At 32.0% G+C, this 22,767-nt stretch overlaps 1 protein-coding gene across 1 annotated transcript in view; it reads right to left on the reverse strand.

Moving 5' to 3' along the window:
- Positions 1–22,767, reverse strand: part of Rtkn2 (rhotekin 2) — an 80,495-nt gene that overhangs the window by 44,440 nt on the left and 13,288 nt on the right. Inside the window, 5 exon segments of the mRNA XM_047553497.1 lie at positions 869–937; positions 939–1,064; positions 3,643–3,760; positions 5,078–5,131; positions 9,183–9,241. Of these exon segments, the coding sequence (XP_047409453.1) occupies positions 869–937; positions 939–1,064; positions 3,643–3,760; positions 5,078–5,131; positions 9,183–9,241 (426 nt within the window).

Consider the following 22,767-nt stretch of genomic DNA (forward strand, 5'->3'; position numbering starts at 1 on the left):
AACAATAATGGCTAGGAAAAGATGAGAGAGAGAGAGAGAGAGAGAGAGAGAGAGAGAGAGAGAGATGAGAGAGAGAGAGAGAGAGAGAGAGAGAATGAGAGAGAGAGAGAATTCCAATTTTTTGTTGTTTATTTGTTTTTAAAGTAACATTGTGGACCTGTTTGGATTCTTTTATGTGTGTGTGTGTGTGTGTGTGTGAACAGGGGTGCTTAACCACTAACCCACATCCCCAGTGCTTTTTATTTTATGAGGTAGGGTCTCACTAAGTTGCTGAGTGCCTCCTTGAGTGGCTGAGTTTGGCTTTGAACCTGCAATCCCTCTGCCTCAGCCTTCCAAACCACTGGGATTACAGGCATGCACCACCTCACCTGGCAACCTGTTTGGATTCTGATTTGAACTAACAAATCACAAGAGGGCATTTAGGATTGGTAAAATTTGAATATAGACTAGATACTGGATTATATAAAGTCATTTTTTAATTTGTTAGATGTGATAGTGATAAATTTTTTAAAATGTGATAAAAAATTTCAAGCTCTGTGAAAATAAATCATACCATACATATGGAAATCCAATTAGTAGACTCATCTGAAGCAAATAATGGACAGAAACACAATCCCTTTTCAAGAAAAATATTTTCTCTTTCTGATAGATATTAGAATTCCAAACCACTAAAACACTCTGTCAATGACTTCCTACCTTCAAAGGAAAAATATTACAGATACCTCAGTTGGCTAAATGTCAGACAACTAAGTTTTGTTTCTGCTTCAGGGAGCTTTTCCATTCAAAATGTAAACACATACTCCAAATATACTTTGAAATATCACAAATGTATATTATGTTACCATAAAAACTCTATTAGAAAACTTACAAAATAGTAGAACTGAAGAACAAACATGTTTCATGATTCTCTTCCTGAAGCACTGAATTTACTTCTTTCCTGTAGCTTACTTATAGATGTCTTAAGTTTCTTAGCTAACTTCTTTGGTGTATTGGTTATGGAAGATTCTTCTGTACAGCAACTATACATTTCCATCTTTATCTGAAAATCTGGTCCTGCTTCATTACTATAAACAAAGGCATTCATAATGTTAGAAATTTAATTCAGTAGAAAATAAAATTATAACATCCTTTGATGTTTTCATAACATTAAAAATCAGCATTTAAAATGTAATGAGACAATTCCTGTTTATTCAGTATCTAAATGGTCTAAACATGTCACTACAACTTTCAGAGCTATCAGCTTCTAAAGTAAGACAAACTTAACTCCGCAAAACAAATGAACATAGGCATATTACTTAAAAAGAATAAAATACTATGGCCATTTTGTAATGCTATTTTTCCTTTTCAGGCCTTTAATACTACTGTTTGTAAGGTATTAAATTACATGTATAACTTCCTGATATGACTGTTCCCCCAAAACAAAATCTGCTGAACCTTTAGTTTCTTTCTTTTTCACATGACTACATTTACATGAAATGTCCAGAAGACAACTTATAAAGATGGAAAGACCAATGGTTGCCTTGGGGATAGGGGATATAGTGGGGACTGACTATACACAGGTTTGGGTGATGGCAATATTCTAAAACTGAATTTGAACCTTTATTTCATTTCTTCTTCATAGTCACTTAGTCCCCTTACCATTGGGCATCCCACCCTCACTTTTGTAACTAATAACTATAAACAACATTTCACTACTTGGTTATATAGGAGAGAAAAATCCCACAATCCAACAGAAATGGATATACACTCAAGCATGAATTCCTTAGGAGGTGCTGTCTTGATGATCTTCGTATTCTTAACCCAGCCTTGTGCCTGGAACTAGAAGGTACTCAATACACATTTATTAAACTCATATGCAGAAATTCTGCAATTTTAGCAAATGCTAAGTTTGGCTTTGCCCATTTTCAGACACAATGAACTACCTTTAGCATAAAATATTGTGGTGGTGTTACTAACAATAAAATAACTTAAGACTGCAAAAGAGGTCTGTCAGCAACAGATGTTGCCTGCAGACGGAAGGTCTATGGGTCTCAGAGATTTTAAAAATGCAACATGAACTTTTTAAATGGCCAATCTATAGTTTGGATAAATCCAAGAAACAACTTCCAGATATTTTTATAGTTTATTATTTGGCAGCTTCTAAACATACAGTATTCCTGGTAATGACTAACAAATGTCAATATTTAGAGGAAAACCAGAACTTCATAAATATTGAATACTTATTAAAAAGAATCATAACAAAAAGCACATTTTTAAACATTTAGAACATTTGTCAGCAGTTATTTTTAGAACAATTTTAAATATTTACAGAATTAAAAAAAAATTATAAATCATATGTTTTCTTCCCAAGTAAATTGTATTGTTCTTGATTCCCTGAAAAAAAAAAAGCCTGATTTTTGGCTTTGCGGTAAAAATAAACAAAAGCAAAGTGATGTGAAGAAAAGAGTCCCACTAACAGGATAATTTTGTCAGAAAAAAAAAAAATTCCTTAGCAATAGTTGATTATGGAAACAAATATATTCAGATAACTAAGGGAAAAAATTAGCCTCAATACCTAAGTATTTGGGTGTTTTAGAGGGGAGGGGACACTAAATAAATTCCTTTGGTTCAATACAGCTTGTAAAAAGACCTGCATTACTACTAATAACCCAGAACAATACATTTTATTCTTCTGCACTATACAATTACTATGGGACACTGGACCAGAAACCACGAAATACGGTTTGCCGTAGTCTTTTTAATATTATCTGAGTGGCAAAAGTAGTCCTCTGAATTCTCAGCTGCAGCTTCATAGCTGAAAAAGGCAGAAACCATGTATATTGATTTTATCTTAATAGTTCAGGAGCTATTAACATTAAGATACGAAGACAGTATCTTTGAAAGTCTGAAAGGAACACAAATCCCAAACTGGTTTAGGCCAATTTGAAAGATGGCAGGAAAAACTTATGTTGGTTAAAAATGATTTCTATGGCTACCTGAGGAATTCTTTCTGGTTCTGTATTATGACCACAATAAAACGAGCCTGTAAAAGGGCAGGGGCAATAAAAACAGCCCTGAGGATCACCCATTTTTTTTTTTTTTATTGTTTTGAAGTATATGAAAGAAGTGCACCATAAGAAAAAGAACACCCCAAAATTTTACCAAAGTGGTTTTCTTATGATTCATACTTCAGGACTATCTTATAAATAAAGTTGTTTTATACTGTTTTAGTATTTCTATAACTACATCTCTTATTGAGATAAAAGATCTTTTATATTCAAATTCACTCTATATCTAACAATATTAAATGAAATTCCATTATATTCATAGTTAGTCAATAATAGAAATATATTTATCATAAAATGTTTTAAAATTTGTCATATCCTAAGAGTCAAATATTTACTGCTAATATTGTTTTCCATTTTATTTTACATCATAAATTTCCATTAAAAAATAGCCTCATTTTGAATAAAGTCATATTCAAAATCATTTTAAACATTTAAACATCTTAATGCTTTAAAAGGTATACAAAAGGACCCAATAATTAGGGCTTAATCCAAAGACTCCAAACTAGAATTCTTTAAAAAAAAAAAAAAAAACAAAAACCCAGAAGGAAGAAAACTTCATAGATATTTTCATTCTTTGAAGATTAATGATACTTACAATATTGTTACATTTTCAAAACATATATCTGTGATTGTTTTATCCACAATCACCATGTCAGTATCAAAAACTTCAGCTCCCATTTTGAATAAACAAAAAATGGCATAGCGCTGTGATCCTAGAGAAGACAACATTTTAAGCAGCAATACGTGAGAAATCTTCACACTGTCTTAAAATCATCTTGAAAGTGAAAAATATCAGCTTAAATATTTGTTAATAGATCCTAGATTCTTATTTTCATATATTGTATATTGTAACCATTAACATTTTTAATAGCTATTCTGTCAGTACGCAGTAATACCTTATTCAACTAAAACTCATCTTTAAACCAGAGTATTAAAAAATTAAATTAAACATAAAGGACTCTCAGCAGGCTAAAGAAACTACCAAAATCATGCACTTCATTACCAGAAAATTATTAACTCTTAATAGCAAATTTATTGTTGTGTGTACACTATCACCTCTGTCATTTTGGTCTCTAAGTTCATTTAAGAAGAAAACGTTTTTTATTAGAAAAGGTTAAGAATAGGCACATCAACAACAGCAAAATGTTTTACACCAAACTAAAAGGGAGAAAACCACAATAAATAAATAAATAAACAAATGAAAACCAAATAAATAAAAAGTAGACATGGGAACACAAAAAATATAGCTGCTAGGCTTTTTAATTTGGTGATGTTATAAAAGTATTAGGTGATTAAAGGGCTAAATCCTCATTATTGAGAAACTAGCTTTTTAGAAAAACTTATTCTCTATAGAAATCAGATTTACTTAATTCCCACATGCATTCCTTTGAAAACTAAATTATATTTCCTAATTGAATAACAAACACTAAAATGATTTTAAATTCTTCATATAAAACTAATTATGCTCAATATGATTCAGTTTTTCAAGTGTGAGGAACAAAGCTACCACAATAGACAAAAAGATAAAGGATTATCACATCTTTTCTCTTTGCCTCTAACAACTAGAAATCATTTGAGGTTAATTTCCATGACCTAAGCAATACATAGATTTGTGAAGACCATATAAAGTCATAAAATGCTGAAGGAAAAAAAAAATCACATCAAGCTAAAAATCTTCCTTTCTTACATCCTGTTAAATAATCTGAAGTAACAAAATAAAGCAGAAAAGATCTCCCAGATTCTGGTCAAAGAATCCATGTTTTCCTCCCCTCTCCCTACCCTGAACCCATTACTTACTGTCCTTGCACAGGTTCTGATAAACAACTTAAAATAACACTGAGCAATCATATCTTAATTAGTAAAAGGAAAGGCAACATATTTATATTAAAAACAACAGTTCAACAAGATTCTGCTTATTTTGTCAAAAGACATCAATTTATTTCAGTGTAGAATAACTATTTTCCTAAATAATAACAAATTTACTATACACTAAAGGTAACTTCTCAATTACAAATTAAAATCATACATACGCTCTTTGTTGCCGAAGTGATCAGAGTCTTTCCACATTAGTGGTATTCGAACATCTACAAATAAAGTGGAAAATGACAACTAATAATTCAGTTTTGTTTATTAGTGATCTGAACTTCTGAATTCCATGACAGATTATAACCAGTAAAACCAAAATAAAATACATTAATTAACAGCAAATTTTCTAGTTATTTTTATGATTTGTACATTGATTTATTTACTTGCTTACTTATTTATTTATTTTTGCCATACTAGGAATTGAACCCAGGGGTGCTCTACCACTAAGCCATATCCCTAACCCTTTTTATTTTGAGACAGGGTCTTGCTAAGTTGCCCAGGCTGACATTGAACTTGAAATCCTCCTGCTTTAGCCTCTGTAGAGTCTCTGGAATTAGAAGTGTATGCTATTACATGCCCAGCCTTGATAGTCTGTACTTTAAAAAGCTATTTTATATGTGTGAATTTCTGGAGCATGTGAGGTGAGAATATAAATATTCTTATAAAAATAATTGTTCTGGCTCTAAATATTTATCCTTTTATTCTTCACTGATTTATGATGTCATCTTTATTAGATATGCCTTTCTGAATAAATGTTCCTGGGCTATTATTCACTTTATGGATTCAATTAAATCATTTATTAATTACTACATATCCTAAAATCAATATCATAATATAACTATTGTACCTTTATATTTTACTTTAGAAATATTTTTGGAAGCATTTTATTCTAAATTCTTTATATGAATTTTTGTTAAAAAAAAAAAAACCCTCTTCCCGATTGTTTCATTAGTACTACATTCTATTATCCATATTAATTTGGAAACTAATAACTTCACAATAGTCTGTCTTTATATACCATAGCATATTTACTCTTACATTTTAACAAAAGTTATCATTAGGTAGTTAACGTTTTTGATTTTTGTTGTTTTCATTATAAAGTAGATCTTTTTTGCCATTATATTTTTTAGCTAGTTATTACTGGTTTTGAGAGAAATTGCCATTTTTTTATATTTATCTTAAATCCAGCCACTTTTTACTGAATTATTAATTCAAATAGTGTTTCAGTCAATTCCCTTAGGTTTTATATGTCTGCAATCCATTATCTTCAAATATTCAATTTGTCTATTCATTTTCAATAGTTTCATCTTTTACTCTTATTATTTTAGCCAGAATTTCCAAAATGGTATTAAATTATATTGACATAAAAGACACTGTTATTTCATTTCTTGATTTTAATGGGAATGCTTTTATTATTTTATAATTATTATTCAGTTAATGTCCTGTCAAAGAGCCCACTCTTGCTTGACCACAGTTGCTGACTCATTTCATTTCACAACTGTTCTTGTTCACAGCTGTTCTTGCTCTGTTAGGGTAGGATTAACTATTTACACTATCATGGAAAGAACATGGACCCTGATTTCCTCTGCTGTACACCCACAACCTGTGGGTCAATCTTGCCTTTTCCCAGGCCTAGCTATGTAAGCTCCCCAAGGTGGATGTTTCTCATCAATTTCCCAGGTGGTCATGTACTGTTGACACAGTAAAAGATGTATAATACATTAACAATGTTTCCTAATTCAGCTCCAATGAAGAAGTTCCTTCCTGATTCTTGGTTGACTCCATTTTAGTTTAGAGTACTCTTACCTTTGATTTTTTTAAATCTTCATTTACATTTAGTGATAAACTGAGGAGAGTCATATTTAGGATGGTTAACTTGAAACTATCATATCCTTGAAGTCTATTAAAGATATTTTCTAAAGTGAAAACTGAGGTACTGGAAAACTGATTTGGTTTAGTCAGTGAATTAGTAGTTAGTGAAAAAGCTGAGACAGTTACCACTATGTTATTATTTGGTGCTCAGCAGAAAGAATCAGGATAAGTGTATTATTCTTTTTACATTTATAGAGATCTGGCCACTGAGTGGTGAAGCTGAAAATGGAAAATTCAGTTTTCTCCTGGCTATCAAAGTAATCTCAGAAACATTATGAAATTTTGCTGCAAATTCATTTTGACCAAATTAAAAGTCACATTTTTCATCCCCATGGAATTATAAAGGTAAATCTGGTTTTTAGTTTCATTGTTTTTAATCAATTCAAATACAAGATATAATTAAGTCTAGATTAAGATAAAATTACATATGTATCCCATCTTCTGAGAGTTTTGGTTCCTTAATTTAAAATTTTTGAAAGAAGGAATACATGCAGAAATAAGTTCAGTTTTATATGTGAATATCTGTGGTCATGAAGGTTTTATTCTTTTACTTTAAATGCTTTTACTTAATCCCTCTTCTATTCTTTTTTTTTGTGTGTGTGTGTTTGTTTTTTGTTTTTTAATTTTTTTTGGTGCTGGGGATTGAACCCAGGGTCTTGTGCTTGTAAGGCAGGCACTCTACCAACTGAGCTATCTCCCTAGCCCTTCATCCCCCTTCTAAATGTACAGTTAATTTTAATGTCATAAACTGTAGCAGTCAATAAACTACTACGAAATGATAACAGATGTTGAATCTATCATGGAATTTGAGTGTTCAATAACAATTTAATATATCTCATTTGTATAGTGAGTGGTGTCATATTAGAAGTGAAACGAGGATTATGCTTTAAGTATTTATAGAAAATCCCCTTCAAACATCTATCATATTTATTAAGATTAAAAATTTTAAACTTAGAGAACTATTATATTAATGTAATACGTTTGGCAGCTAAAGGATACAAGGAGATTTAAAACATGTTTCATGTCAGTCTTACAATCTGAAAGATGACAACATGAATATAAATAACTATAAAACAAGCAACAGATTTCTTAATATAATTTAGTTATTTTTCTGAAATTTTTTTGCTTAGCTGCTGGCAATTTCTGATTTTGGCTAATGATGTTCTAAATAAAGTGCAGGTTTATCCTTCCTGGATGATAAATTTTGTTTAGCCATAAAGTGAGTGGTGAAGCTGGAAATGAAAAACAGTTCCTTAAGTGGCAGGGCCTGAAACAGCAGGCTCCCTAATACAACACTTCTGGCCAATGAAATAAACTAGTTATTTCTTAAGGACCGATAGAGGTACATTCCATTGTTTCCAAAATGTACTGATGAGATATTTGTAAAACTGCATTTTTTTAAGAGTGTACACACGAGTCAGTCATGTATCCACTTTAATCTGAGGCATCTCCATTGTCTTTAGTTTCCTTAACTCTTAGAGAAACTGAGAGTACACAGCGTAAGTGCCATCTAGTGGTTACTAACTGCATTAGTAACTCAGAGAAGGAAACATTTCTAACTAGAATGACAAGGGAGGGTTTGTAGGTGAATACATAAGTTGAAGAAAATTCGATTATTTCACAAGTCAATTAAGTATCTGCCACAAGATGTGTGTCGAAAACAGGAGAAATGTCTGCCTAAAGCAGATGGCTTATGTATAGGAGTAATGGAAAATGTGGCTAAGAAAAAGAAGTGGGTAAGAAAGGAAAACAGGGAAAAGTTTGGTCTTCATCCTATAGGCATCAAAGAGATGCCAACCATTCAATGAATTTCACTGAGCAATTTCTATGTACCAAGCATTGTACCAGCTAGCTTATGGGCATAAATTGATGAACAAAAAACCAGTTCCAACCTCATGGAACTCTTGGTCTAGACAACCATCAAAACAGAAAAGGAATGAAATAAATCAATTTGGGTTTGCAGCCCAGCTCTGCCACTTACAGCACGTCACTTAATCTCTGAATCTATAGTAAAAGAGGAATAATTATCCTATCTATTTTACAAGGCTGCCCCAAGGAGAAAACTGAACAATATGTGTAATGTATGAAACTTTCCTTCCTTCCTTCCTTCCTTCTCCTTGTGTGTGTGTTTGTGTGTTGCTATGGATGGAAACCAGGGCCTCCCACATTAGGCAAGTGTTCTACCACTCAGCTACATCCCAAAACCAGCTCCTGAAACATTTTTTTTCCATACTGTAAAGGTCTACACAAATGTACAGCATACTGATTAAAACAGATTTAGATCAAATATTCCCAAATACAGGTATAAAAGTAAAATTAAGAGACTGGAAGTACAGAATAAAAACATCAACTCTAATTGTTTTATACAATATATGTAGCAATATAAATATAGCCTACCTGATATGGCAATCTTTCCTTTACATGCTATTCTTTCTTTACTTTCAGAATTCATATCACTGTCAAAAGAAAAATTCTTATAAATAAAAAAAATCTTTTCTAATAAGCAACTGTTTAAAGTCTTTCACAAATGCCTAAATATTAAAATGCATACCTATGAATAATAATTTTGTTAACGTAAACTATTTGAAACTTCAAGATAATTAGTCAACAAGAATCTAGTATTAAGAGAAATATATAGAGCCATTCTCTTTCTCATATGAACTTTGTATTCTTTGATGATTATATACTGGTGACTCTAAAATGAAAGCCTTTTGTTGCATTTGTAAACAAGATAAACAAAATTGGTCCAGGTCCCCAGAAGTGTAATACCTGGAAATGACTATTTCATAAATTACATTTTTAGCTTACTAAATACAGTGGTTTGAAAAAGTTAACATACTTCCCAATCATGTGATATGCTACTCAAGAGTACGTTGCTCATCCTTATACAATCTGAAAAATATCCAAAAATTACTCTGCTATGTTTATATGCAGTCAATATCATATTTTATTTCTCCTAAATTCCAAAGAACTGAATATATACTAAGGCAAACAATAAATTGAGAAAGGAACATAGTAACTCTAGAGAGAGAATAAAATGTGAGAACGAAATATGACCATGTCAATAGAAAAAAGTTTGAAAGGATAATCTGGGAATACAAGACACTTGCAAGTCTGAGAATACACTATCATTAAAAAATACTTTCAAAATAAACAACTCCTACTAGATCGAACAATTCCCAATCCTTAAATATTCCATTTTCAAGAGTATGTTTTGTAATTTTCTTTGTCCCTGTTCAATTTGATTAGTTGATTAACCACCAGCTAATTAGGTACTTCAAATTGATGGTGACAACTTTCCATTTGAATACTGTTTGATTCTAAGAGTTTTGGGAAAAGATTGGGTGGGAATTTGAAGTGGGACGTTATCTAATTTTCAGAAGAGGATGACACCAATTCATTGCCTTCAGCAGGCTTCTTTAAAGGACTATCTATATATTAATTATCATGCATCCAATTTGTAAACAAAATACATCATCTTACTTTTTTACTCCCTTTCTGGATTAAATGCAGAAGTATCAGAGGTGGCATATGTTCCAAATGAGCTGAAGTAATACACTGAAATGTTTAAGTTGTTGAGTTTGCATGGGACATTTACAGATTCACACACTACATATGATTAAAATAATGTAGTGGATTTAACATCATATATTCTCGGAATCCCATCTAACTAGTTTATGTTCATGCACGAAATTTGGGGAATTTATGTACTTTAAAAATATCAGTACTCTTCAAAATAATGTTTCTTTGAATCACAAACTCAAAAGTTGAGTTTAACCTTAAAATGTGTTATGCCAAAGAATATCACACTTACTTCTTCATCATGTAGTGAAAAGTTCACCTGAAGAGTTCATTATATATTCTGGTGAAATAATATACTAAAAGTACCATTAGAAATCAAACACAAATCTCAATTTCTTCAAATTGGTATAAGAAATGCTATATATATATGGTTGTTTGGCATGTGTAAGCAATTGCTTTAAAAATCACCTCTTACATGAGCAATACATAATAAAAATTCTTAAAATATTTATTTCAGTGAAAAAATGCAAGGAAGCTCTAAAATCATACCTTATGTTTTTGGAGTAGGTCTAGATTTTGCTGGAGTTGAGATCCATTAGGCATTATTAAATTGGATTAAATTTGAGGCTTTGGCAGGCATGTGAAATTCTGAAATACTACAACCACCAAAAAGCAAACTTGCTGAATATTTACTAGAAAAAAATTCCCTCTCCAAACTACCCAACCACCTGGCACAGTAGAGCTTTCTTCCCTGCAATTATAAATTATTTGCATAGGCATTTCCAGGAGAAGTCAGCAAACATATTATATACAAATATCAAACTATAATAAAAATCAAATTAACCATATAATCTTACAGAATGATTGTCTGTCTTTAAAAAATATGAGAGAAGAAAAACTGGGCCTCAATTTTTTGAAGCTTGAATTTATTTTCAATTCAAATAATTCCCCACACTGTTAGTAACGGCACTAAAAGGTGATGCTTTTCTAATTAATTCAAATTGACAATAAAATTATTAAACATTATCTGTTTAATAATGTGCTACCATAGTTCAGTTTGCTACAGTTAAATAAATACTTGTTTGAAAATCTGCACTGTTAATTCCAATCCTGAATGTTATGATTAAAGAGCCAATCTGAGGAAAAGGCAAATAATCACAAAATTACTGAAAGAATCCACAACTAAATAATAGTGTACCTTATTCATATGAACCTAGTTTGGAGCATTATTTTGGTGAGAGCTATAAATGCTAATTTATAAGATCGATATACAAAAGACAAGTTTTTAATTTTATTACTTATATTTCTGCCTGTAGGTAAATAAAATGACCAAAAGAGGGTGCCAATCTGCCACTTTGTTGCTCAAAAATCAGTTAAAATTGACTGAGTAAATACAGATTATCCTACTTTATATTGTTACATAAGGGAATTTAAAATTAACAAGTTATAATGAGAAATAACACAAAGATGAAAGTTTTTACATCTTCATAATTTAATACTTAAAGAATTCTAAATAGTATTCTATTATCTGAGAGATTATAAAATCCTTCACCTTTTAGGCAAGTAAGTGAAAACAAAAACACTCAGAAATGCTTAGCATGGAATTTTAAGCCTTCTTAAAACCATGTGGTATAAATTAATAGTTTCAGAAATATCTTAAATTCTACTCCAAATGTGATAGAGTAAGCTCTTTTAACAGACACAACTACATAATGTTTAAAAAATAAAGTCAGTAATGTTTGCAAATAAATGTTTCATTATAGAACTAACATAATTTTTAACTTCTAATCTACACTTTTTATTTTAATTTATAGTACAAAAGCAATAAACTAGAAAACTGAAGTATAAAAATCTAGTATAGTCAACACATAAAACTTGCAAGATTATTTTAGCACTATTCAAAAAATCACAATTATGTTGAATGACACACATAATTAAGTCCTATAAATGACTCTAATTAGCATTATTTTTACAAAGCCAAATAAAGCATTTCAGAATTTAAGTCAATAAGAGATTGATTGGGTGGGGCAGGGGAGATGGATGGATAGATGATATTGCTAAAATGTAAGGTCTGTGAGTATAGGTTTTTTTTTTTTTAATCTGTTTTGTTCATTGCTGTGTGACAAAATATCTGTTCTACAACTCAGTGCTTTCTATGGCACTCAGTGAATGAGTACGTTCTGTTGAATAAATGTAAATAAGAATGTAATCATTTTGATGGAATATAAAATAGGATCTGGACTCAAGGCTTAGGTCTGGATTTTAGTCAACTAGTTAAGTTTGTAAGTTGCTGTTAACCTCTTAACTTTATTAGCCTTATGTATGAAATGGGGAAAATACCTATCTCACATAGCTACTGAATGAGTTCATATTTTAAATATTACATGTCATTCTTTAAAGTATTACAGAAATAAAAGAATTACTTTATAAGTATTTTTGGCCCAAGTGTTTATCTTGGGGCTTACACAGAGGAGAAACTAAATCATTTGCTAAAGTGATCAGAGTAGGATTTGCCAGATCTTGTAAAATAGTAGTGGGCATCAAAATCTGATTCTTTTTACCCATTCTACAAAAGCCTTCAGATAAATAAGGAAAACAAAATCACCTACAGTTTATACCAAGGGCATAACTAGAAAATACAGACTACTATTAAACATCAATTTATATGTAATGGGGAAATTAACATCTAAAACCATTAAAGCCAGTTCATGGAGGCCTTACCCAAGGAAAGAGTTAGGTGACTACTAGTTGATATTACACTCCCTTAGAGGAGGAGAGAATAGGTGTTAAGACTTGACGAAAACCACAGCACTAGTTCTGGGGAATTGAAAGGAAGGAGTTGAAAGCAGTTAAAGTTTTAAGAAAACCAAAAATCAGAGTATCAGAGAATCAAAAAATCAACTAGCCAATATGCTAAGTCATCTTTTATTAAAGAAGTGGCTCTTCACTGTTCTAAAACTAAAAAACATTAATGTCCCACCCTCACCCCTAGTGACATGGCCCAAGGAAATTCTACATATTTCATTAGAGACAAAAAAGAACCCCAATATCTATATAATGCCACTATAAACATAAGTAGAGAAAATCAAACATCTTTAGCTGACAAAAATACTCCACCAACCCCTCCTTCACAATATTATTTGAACACAATATTCCAAAATGAATTAAGTGTAGTTAAACAAGTTATTGTACATATAGAATCAGGAACGCACATATGATTGCAAGGACCTGAAATATGAAACCTCAGACTAGTAAAGGAAAACAACAGGCAGATATGCAACAAGAAGTAAGAGTAAGGAAGAAGTTGCAAAAAAAAACCAAAATTATTTTGAAATGAACATTAAAATATAAGATACCCAAACATGAATAGACAGAAGTGAAAGTACACTAAAGGGTGTAGTGGATGGGAATGTAAAGAACCAAATGTATAACAAGTGTTAAAAAGAAAGGAGAGATAGTAGCGGAAGACAGGCAAAGAAGATCCAATTCAAGTGTAACTGAAAGATCTCCAATAAGAAAAACAAAATAATAAGAAAAAATTAATAATTCATTTGATAATCCAGGAAAATTTTTTTGAAAATAAGAAATGAATATGCATAAAATACATCAGGCATATTAAATGTAAATGAGCCAAATGGGTCAGCCTTACACATATAATCCAGTAAAATGATTAGACATTAAAGATTAAAACAAAATAAAACAAATTACTTTCAGTCTCCAGGCAAAAAGACAATGTAATTTATAAAAGAAAGAAATTTTAACATGAGATTTTTTTTTTTAATAACAAGACAACATGTGGTAAGGATTTCAAAAAACCCAAGGAAAGAAAGAATTGACTAAAAATTTTATAACTAGCCAAGTTGCCCTTTAAGTAGCAACATTAAAGAAAAATAACTTTAAACATGTACGATTGTGAAAAAACAGTCTGCACATTGAGAAATTTACTAGCTGATGAGCTCTCTTCCAAAAGATGATGATTTTGGAACGTACAATTACAAGGACAAGTAGTGAACATTATATGTATTTAGTAGCAGATCAAAGACTAAAACAAAGGTGGAGATATGAATTTAAGATTAGCATGTAAATATTATCAACTGTACCTACCAAAGTAGAAATAACCCAATCTTGAAAAAGAAGAAGGGGGAGAAAAGGTAAAGTAGTAAAGGGAACACACAGTAAACTTTGTAATAAGTAAAATCAAATGATATTTAAAAAAATTAATTAATAGAAGATAATGTAAGGGGAAAAAAGAACTAAGGGCACTGTTACCACTATATAAAAATTTCATATCAAGTTCCAGCAATTACCATAACTCATAACTCTCCCAGAATTAAAAGTCATTTTAAAAAGCAAAGAAAATAGACCATATGATAAAAGACAAATAGTAAGTAAAATATATACATAAATAGCATAAAAGAATATGAAAGAAACTATATAAAAATAAAATACATCATGCATATTAAATGTAAATGGATTTAATTTTCCCATTAAAAGGACTTTCAGCTTGGCTTATAAAATATAAAGCCCAAATGCTATGGAGGAAAACTGTGGTAATTTCCCCAAATGAATAATTCATGATATGGGAGAATCCCAAGCAGGTCATAAAAAACCCACAAAGCAGAAGCCAAAAGGCTGCCTTCTTTTTTTGGGCTGGTCCTACCCATGTTCTCCCTGGAGTTTACTTTCATTTCACTAAATAAACCCTTCCTGCTTTTACTGCCTAAAAATAAATGAATAAGTTAAACAAGTTATTGCACATATAGAATCAACTCTCACCCAATTCTATAAGAAATACACCTTTCAAAGGTGATTCAGAAAGGCTAAAAATAAAGAGATGGGCAAAGATGTATCAAACAAATGCAAACAATAAGGAACCAGAGGATATGGTACTGTTATCAGGCAAGGCCGAATACAGGTCCAAAAGCATTACATGAGATAACAGCAACAAAAGGACACTTTACAATACTAGAGGTTGCAACTGACAAGGACTATATTATAAGTACCTAATGTACCAAAGACTAGATTGCATCTTCATGAAGCAGAAAATACAGCAGACAAAAGGTCAAAGACAGCAAAGCTTTAAAAAGAAACTTAACCCATCTAATAGAAGATATTTTAAGTGGTAAAAAATAAGTAAGGTTATAGAAGACCTTAAAAACAGATCTTTTGAACACATAGTAAACCTTGTATTCCAATAAAATATAACTTCAAAAGTCAATAAGACAGTCAAGAAAATTAAGTCATAAAATTTCAAGATATTCCATAAAGTAGAAGAAATAAAAATTTATTCAATCAAGATACAACTAAATGGATTCCTTTTTTGGTAATGGCAAGTAGCTCATATTGAAGAAATTCTCCCACAGAAAACAATATAAAATCTGAAAGCTATTTAAAAAGCAACTACCTGAAAGGACCTGCAAGCCCCCTAAAGCAGGTAGTAATTGGATAAGAGTCCAAACAGGGAAAAGGGAGTGGCACTATGGAATATACACATAGTAGAATAATAATTATCAATAAAGAGGGAAAAAAATAACATATTTTATCACATGATGAATCTCACAAGTATATTGAAATGCTGAAAGAAGTCTGGACTATACCATTCCATTTATACTATGCTCCAGAACAAGCAAAATAAACATGGTAGAAAATAACCAAAAGATTGGATACTGCTTGAGGGGGAACAGAAGAAAGGACTACTAGGAATTGGGAAGGAGTTCACAGAAACATGATGTATCTCCAAAATGCAATTAATTCAAAAAGAAAAGAAGTAAATGGAAATAACCCAGTTTATGAAATTATTAACATAACTACAGAGAGATGAAGGTCATGTCAAGCAATTTTTGAACAGTTGTCTGTTCTATGTTGACATGGACATATGTACATGTACACACACACAAATATGCACACATGTGCATATATACACACCACACACAAAAGAACTGTCAAGAACTTAATTTTTAATTGCATTGTAAAAAAAATAAGATGAAATGATGGGTGGATAGGGAGAGAAAGGATAAAGTAAAAAGGCAAATATAGCAAAATATTAATTATAGAATTCAGGTGGCAGGCATATGGGTCTCCACTATAATCTGTCTACTGTTATGTATGTTGGAAATTCTTCATTATCTTTCTGTATGTTGAAAAGGAACTGCAAAGAATTTGCCTGGATAGGTTTACTGTCGGCAATACTATGCTATAGTTGTCAAACTATTTTACATAATCATAGTATAAAAATAAGGAAATATATTACTGTTATTGGGAATTAAGATTTTCAATATAAAAAGATAGACAAATATAAAACAAAATAACTCAAGAAAACAAAATCCTATAAATATCAATGTAAACTCATGATTTAAGTCTTTTTTACTGCTAAGTCCACTGAAAAGGCCTAGAATCAGTGGTACACAATACCCAGACTTTGCTTTCAAACTACATTCCCCATTAAAGGAAACCAGGACTTAGAGAAATGGATGACTCAAGTCCTGCAGCAGGGAAAACAAACCTTGGTCTTTTTTTTGTGTGTCAGAAAGGAAGTTCTTAAAGACTAACAGAGGAATGTCAAAAGAACAAATGAGTCAGTGTGAAGGAACTCCCACTAAACAAGAGGAACCAGCGTTATCTTTGGGCTGTCTCAAATATGAGTACCCTCAAAGCTCCAGGCATTAATCCTCACAGTTAGTCTATGTGTAAGTAGTGATTTACACTATTTGACCAATAAGAAGAATAAGACATTGTCTCAGTTTCCAAAGTTTACAATCTGATTGAAAAGATGTACTTATAAATAGCTCTTAGAACATAGTTATAGTATGCTATTCACAATTCAGATGCCACCAGAACTAGCAGGAGGCAAGTAACAATTTTTTAAGTCCTTACTCTGGACATGAAAGAAGAAACAACCACCTTTTGAAAGGAATTATCAAGGAACCCCTGATGTTGCTGTTAGTGTCTCAGAACACAAGAGATTTTGCCAGGTGGGAATGGAAGACAGTCACTTTAGTATAAGTAAAGGTCCTGTGAAACAAGAAAATGCAGTAAGTATTTTGGAGATACATATCAATCATTCATCTGCCATTAATTTGTAAATTAGAAATTGATAAGGCTATGAAAAGTTTGGAATTAGACTACAAAGATCCTGGAATACCTATCTAAAGAATTTTAGTAAGTGGAAACTATTAGCTGTTTTTTGAGAAATGGATTGATAGAAGTCTTTTAAGTACATATACCTAGCAATAGTATGTAGGAAAAAAGTAGGGGGATAGTTTAACTTATAAGTCAAAAGACTACCAAATTGACAGATTGCTGTAAACAAGTCATTCCATGCTCTACACCAAGGCAGGAAGTCATCTGTGCTCTCACCAAACTACCTAATATCTAACCCAATCTAGAAAAATTTATGCATCCCTTTTTTGGATTAGTCTTACTCTACTGTGATTTGTACATAAAGCTGGATATCTTCTGCTCATTCAGGCATACAAAACAGCATGCATTTCATACCTAAATACAATTTAGAACAATCACTAACACTAATATAACATAACACTAATCAAACATTTAGCCAGTTATCAATATTTTCAAAATATATGTAGTTAAAAAAATAATAATATCACTGATATTCCAACCAGAGTGTCTCATCTAAACCACAAAAAGCCTATTTTTTCAATTCTTCCAAGGATAATATAAAAAAACTAGCACTATTCTAGTATAGTGAAGTTAAGTTGCCAGACACAGTGGAAACTTGGGAGACTGAGGCAAAAGGATTGCAAGTTTGAGGCCAGCCTCGGCAATTCAGTGAAGCCCTGAACAACTCAGTGAGAACCTGTCTCAAAATAAAAAATAAAAAGGGCAGAAGATGCAACTCAGTGGTAAAGCACCCTAGGTTCAATCCCCAGTACCAAGAAAAAGTTAACTCAATGCATACAGTAGTTATTTGGGGGCATTTGGATTTAATTATTTCCTAGAACCCCAGTTTAAAAATACTACAAAACGAAGTAGGATTACTTGATTAATAAGCTTATCACACTGAGAAATTAAAAATTCTTAGTTGAATGGTTAAGGTACAGAGAATACTTGAGTGAAGATATACTAGATGAGCCCTAAAAGAACTTATTTACCAGCTTTGATTTCATTTCTCTAGTCAAAATTTATTTCATTACTAGATCAAGTACTTGTATGTCTATCTTTAAATATTTGACCTAAAATTTGTTATTTCAATTATTTTGACCCACTACCCTCTCAACAGTCTGTTGCCAGATAACCTCCCCAAACACCCATTTTATCATGGCTCTTCTTTGCTTAAAATAAAATGATAAAGGATAATTAATAAACAGACAAAAGCTAATTCCTGTAATAGCTCACCAAGGCAGCTTAAATAGTAGAAAGGACATGGAATTTTTTTGGAATATGGAAGGAGTACACAGGCTTTAAAGTTATCGAGGTTCATGTCCTAGCCACAAAGGCCCTGTGAGCCCCTGAAAAAGTTATCTAATAGCTTTGACTTAGTTGCCAGGTCTTTAATAAACATGTTTTTACCTTTCTCAGTCTTTTTAATGTGAATTTGTGGACATCTCAGCACAATGCCTGGAACCTAGAGAGGCTGTCAGTTAATACCAACACACTTTCTAGCATTCTAAGACTTCTCAAATCTTGCTTCCCCCTTCCTTTTCATATGTGGCTTGATTTTCAGCCTCAACCAAACACATCTCCACTGTTCTTGAATAATTCATGCTCATCTTTCACCCTAAGTCTTCATTTTTCTAATTCTTTTTCTTGGAATGCTGCTTTCCTCCTAGTCACTTAACTGAAATCTCTCCATCCTTCATGATCTACAAGAACCAGATCCAATTCTTCTCTTAGACATTCTTTAATTCTACCATTTCATACTGACTTGATTCTTCTTTGGAAAAGTCTAATTTATTGTCTGTATTAATTTTTAACATTTTATCACAAAATTTTAGAAGCAGTAGATTAGTGTTCTCATTAAAATGTTATTTAACTCTGACAGTAATACAAAAATGGAGTAGTAATATAAAAGTAAGGAAGAGACTGCTGAGTATCTAAAGGCACCATACTAGCTGCATATACAGCTCCTGTGTTGACAAACTGCCTTCTTTTTAATATGGATACCCCAGCAGAGTGCTTAATAAGTATTCTGCAAGAAAAACTAAACACTTCTTGATGTGAAGTCCCAGACAGACCCCAATAAAATAATACTTAGTGATTTCTTCTCAATAAAAGACCGGTCATCCAGACATAGAAATCAATAAAGACACTTCTGACCTAAGTGATACTATAAATCAAATGGTCCTAACAGATATGTATAGTATAGACTGTTTCCCCCAGCAATAGCTCAATATGGTTTCTTCACACAGTTCATGGACCCTTTTTCAAAACAGACCACATTTTAGGATACCAGGAAACTCTTAGCAAACACAAAAACAAAACAAAACAAAAACCACAATATTATCCCATGCATCTTATAAGATTATAAGAGATTGAAATTAGAAAGCAGCAGCAAGAAAATTTATAGAAACCACATAAACAGATGAAGATTAAATGATACTTTTAAAAATGAGCAATGGATTTGTTCAAGAAATGAGAGAAGATATAAAAAAAATTCCTAGAATCAAACGATACCATTGCTACAATATACCAAAATCTCTGAGACAATGTGAAGGTAGTACTAGAGGAAAGTTTATAGCATTAAGTACCTACATTAAAAAACAAATTGAAAGACCCCAAATAAATAGTCTAATGCTACATCTCAAGGCCCTAGAAAAGCAAGAACAAACTAATTTCAAAACCAACAGAAGAGAGGAAGTAATTAAGGTTAGAGGTGAAATTAGTGAAACAGAGAATAAAAAAAATTACAAAGGATCAAAGTAACAAAGAGTTGGTTCTCTGAAAAAATAAACAAATTTGATAAAAACAGAAGAGAGGAAGTAATTAAGGTTAGAGGTGAAATTAGTGAAACAGAGAATAAAAAAAATTACAAAGGATCAAAGTAACAAAGAGTTGGTTCTCTGAAAAAATAAACAAATTTGATAAACCCCTAGCCAAACTAACAAAAGAAAGAGAGAAGACCCAAACCAACAATATTAGAGATGAAAAAGGAGATACCACCACAGACATTTCTGAAATACAGAGGATCAACAAAAATTATTTTGGAAACTAGTATTCCAATAAATCAGAAAATCTAGAGGATACTGACAAATTCCTAAACATGTATGACCTACCCAAATTGAACCAAGAGGATATAGAAAACCTAAACAGCCCAGTATCAGGCAATGAGATTGAGCAGTAATAAAAAACCTTCCAACAAAGAAAAGTCCAAGACCACATGGATTCTCACCTAGGTTCTACCACACATTTAAAGAAGAATACTAATACTCCTCATATTATTCCATGAAATAGAAAGAAAGGGAACACTCTCAAATTCTATGAAGCCAGTATCATTCATCCTGCTACCAAAATCAGATAAAGACACATTAAGGAAAGAAAACCACCACATGACCCTGCTATCTTACTACTTGGTATTTATCCAAAATAAATCAGCATACATACTGATGTTTATAGCAACATAATCTACAAGAGTCAAGTAATAAAACTAGTCTAAGGGTGCATCAATAGACAAATGGATAAAGAAAATGTGGTTCATAGAGATAATAGAGTTCCACTTAGCCATCACAAAAAATGAACTTATTGTTGGTGAGGATGTGGGGGAAAAGGTACACTCATACATTGTTGGTGAGACTGCATATTTGTGCAACCACTTTACAAAGCAATATGGAGATTCCTAAGAAAACTTGGAATGGAACCACCACTTGACCAAGCTATCCTACTCTTCGGTTTATACCCAAAGGACTTAAAATCAGCATACTACAGTAATGCAGCCACATCAATGTTTATAGCAGGTCCATTCACAACAACTTAACTATGGAACCATCTACATAACCTTAAACAGATGAATGGATAAATAAAATATGGTACATAAACACAATGGAATATTACTCAGTCTTAAAGAATGAAATTATGGCATTTGCAGATACATGAATGGAACTAGAGAATATCATTCTAAGTGAAATTAGCCATTCCCCAAAAAACCAAAGGCCAAATATTTTCTCTGATAAGCAGATGCTGATCCATAGTGGGGGGTGGGTAGGGAAGAATGAAGGAACATTGGATTATGCAAAGGGGAATGAAGGCAGGGGTGAGGTGGTGGGGATGGGAAGGATGGTAGAATGAGACAGACATTATTATCCTATATACATGAATGAAAAATATTTAAGAAATTGTGATCTGCACTTCAAAAAAATAACTTTATTGTGATATAATCCACCTACCATAAAACAGCCTTTTCAAGTGTACAATTAAATATTTTCAGTATTTGCACAAAACTGCACTACCATCATCACTAGCTAATTTCAAAACATTTTCATCACTCCACAAAATGAACCTCATATCAATTGACAGTCACCCTCAGTTCCTCGTGTTGGCCTCTGGCAACCACTAATCTACTTTCTGTTTCCGTGGATTTTCCTCTTCTGGACAATTGATCTTAGTAGAATCATACAATATGTGGACTTCTATGTGTTTCGCTTAACATGTTTTTGAGGCTCATCCATGTTGTAGTATTCCATTGTGTGAGCATAACAAATTTTATCTATTCATAAGTTAATGAACATTTGCATTATTACCATTTCTTTGCTGACAATAAATGATGCTGTGGAGAAAAGAGAATTAAAACAATAAAAATTTAAATTAAAAAAAATGAATTTATGTCTTTGCTGGTTAATTGTACAGAATTGAAGAACATCATAATAAGTGAAATAAGTCAGACTCAGAAAGTCAAGGGCCAGATATTTACCTCACATATAGAAGCTAGAGAGAAAAAGGGAATAAAAAACAGTGATCTCATGAAAAAAGAAGGAACAGAGGGTGGAAGGAAGCAAAAGGAGAAGAACTGTGGAATGAAGTTGAACAAAATATACTAGATACATGCATGAATATACCACAAAGCATTCAAATTTTTTATATAACTATAATGCATCAATTTAAAAAGAAATAAATCAACTACTATTGTCTCCCAACAAAAGAAAGAAAAAAATCAGGTACTAACTCCCTCCCCAAAAAATTTTCTACAAAAGCTGAGAACATAATCCAAAACTCTACCACACTCTACATTTTTGACATAGGCCCACCTGCTGCCTGGGAGCTTCAGGACCCAGGCCCACCTACCACCTGCCCATGGACTTAGCAGCACCTATGCCCTGTACTCCCTATTTACCATCATATCCTGAAGCCTGTGTAGCCATCTTGGATTATCGCCCAAATCCCAGCTGCCATCTTTAGGTAAGGGAGCTCCCATCCTGAGATAACTGCTGGAGACTAGCAGTTCATTGTTAAGTACCTCTTATGCATCAGGCTACCAAAGACTTGGAGGTTTGTATAGTATATGACAGTT

The sequence above is a fragment of the Sciurus carolinensis genome, chromosome 5 (assembly GCF_902686445.1).
Source record: "Sciurus carolinensis chromosome 5, mSciCar1.2, whole genome shotgun sequence".
Classification (NCBI taxonomy): domain Eukaryota; kingdom Metazoa; phylum Chordata; class Mammalia; order Rodentia; family Sciuridae; genus Sciurus; species Sciurus carolinensis.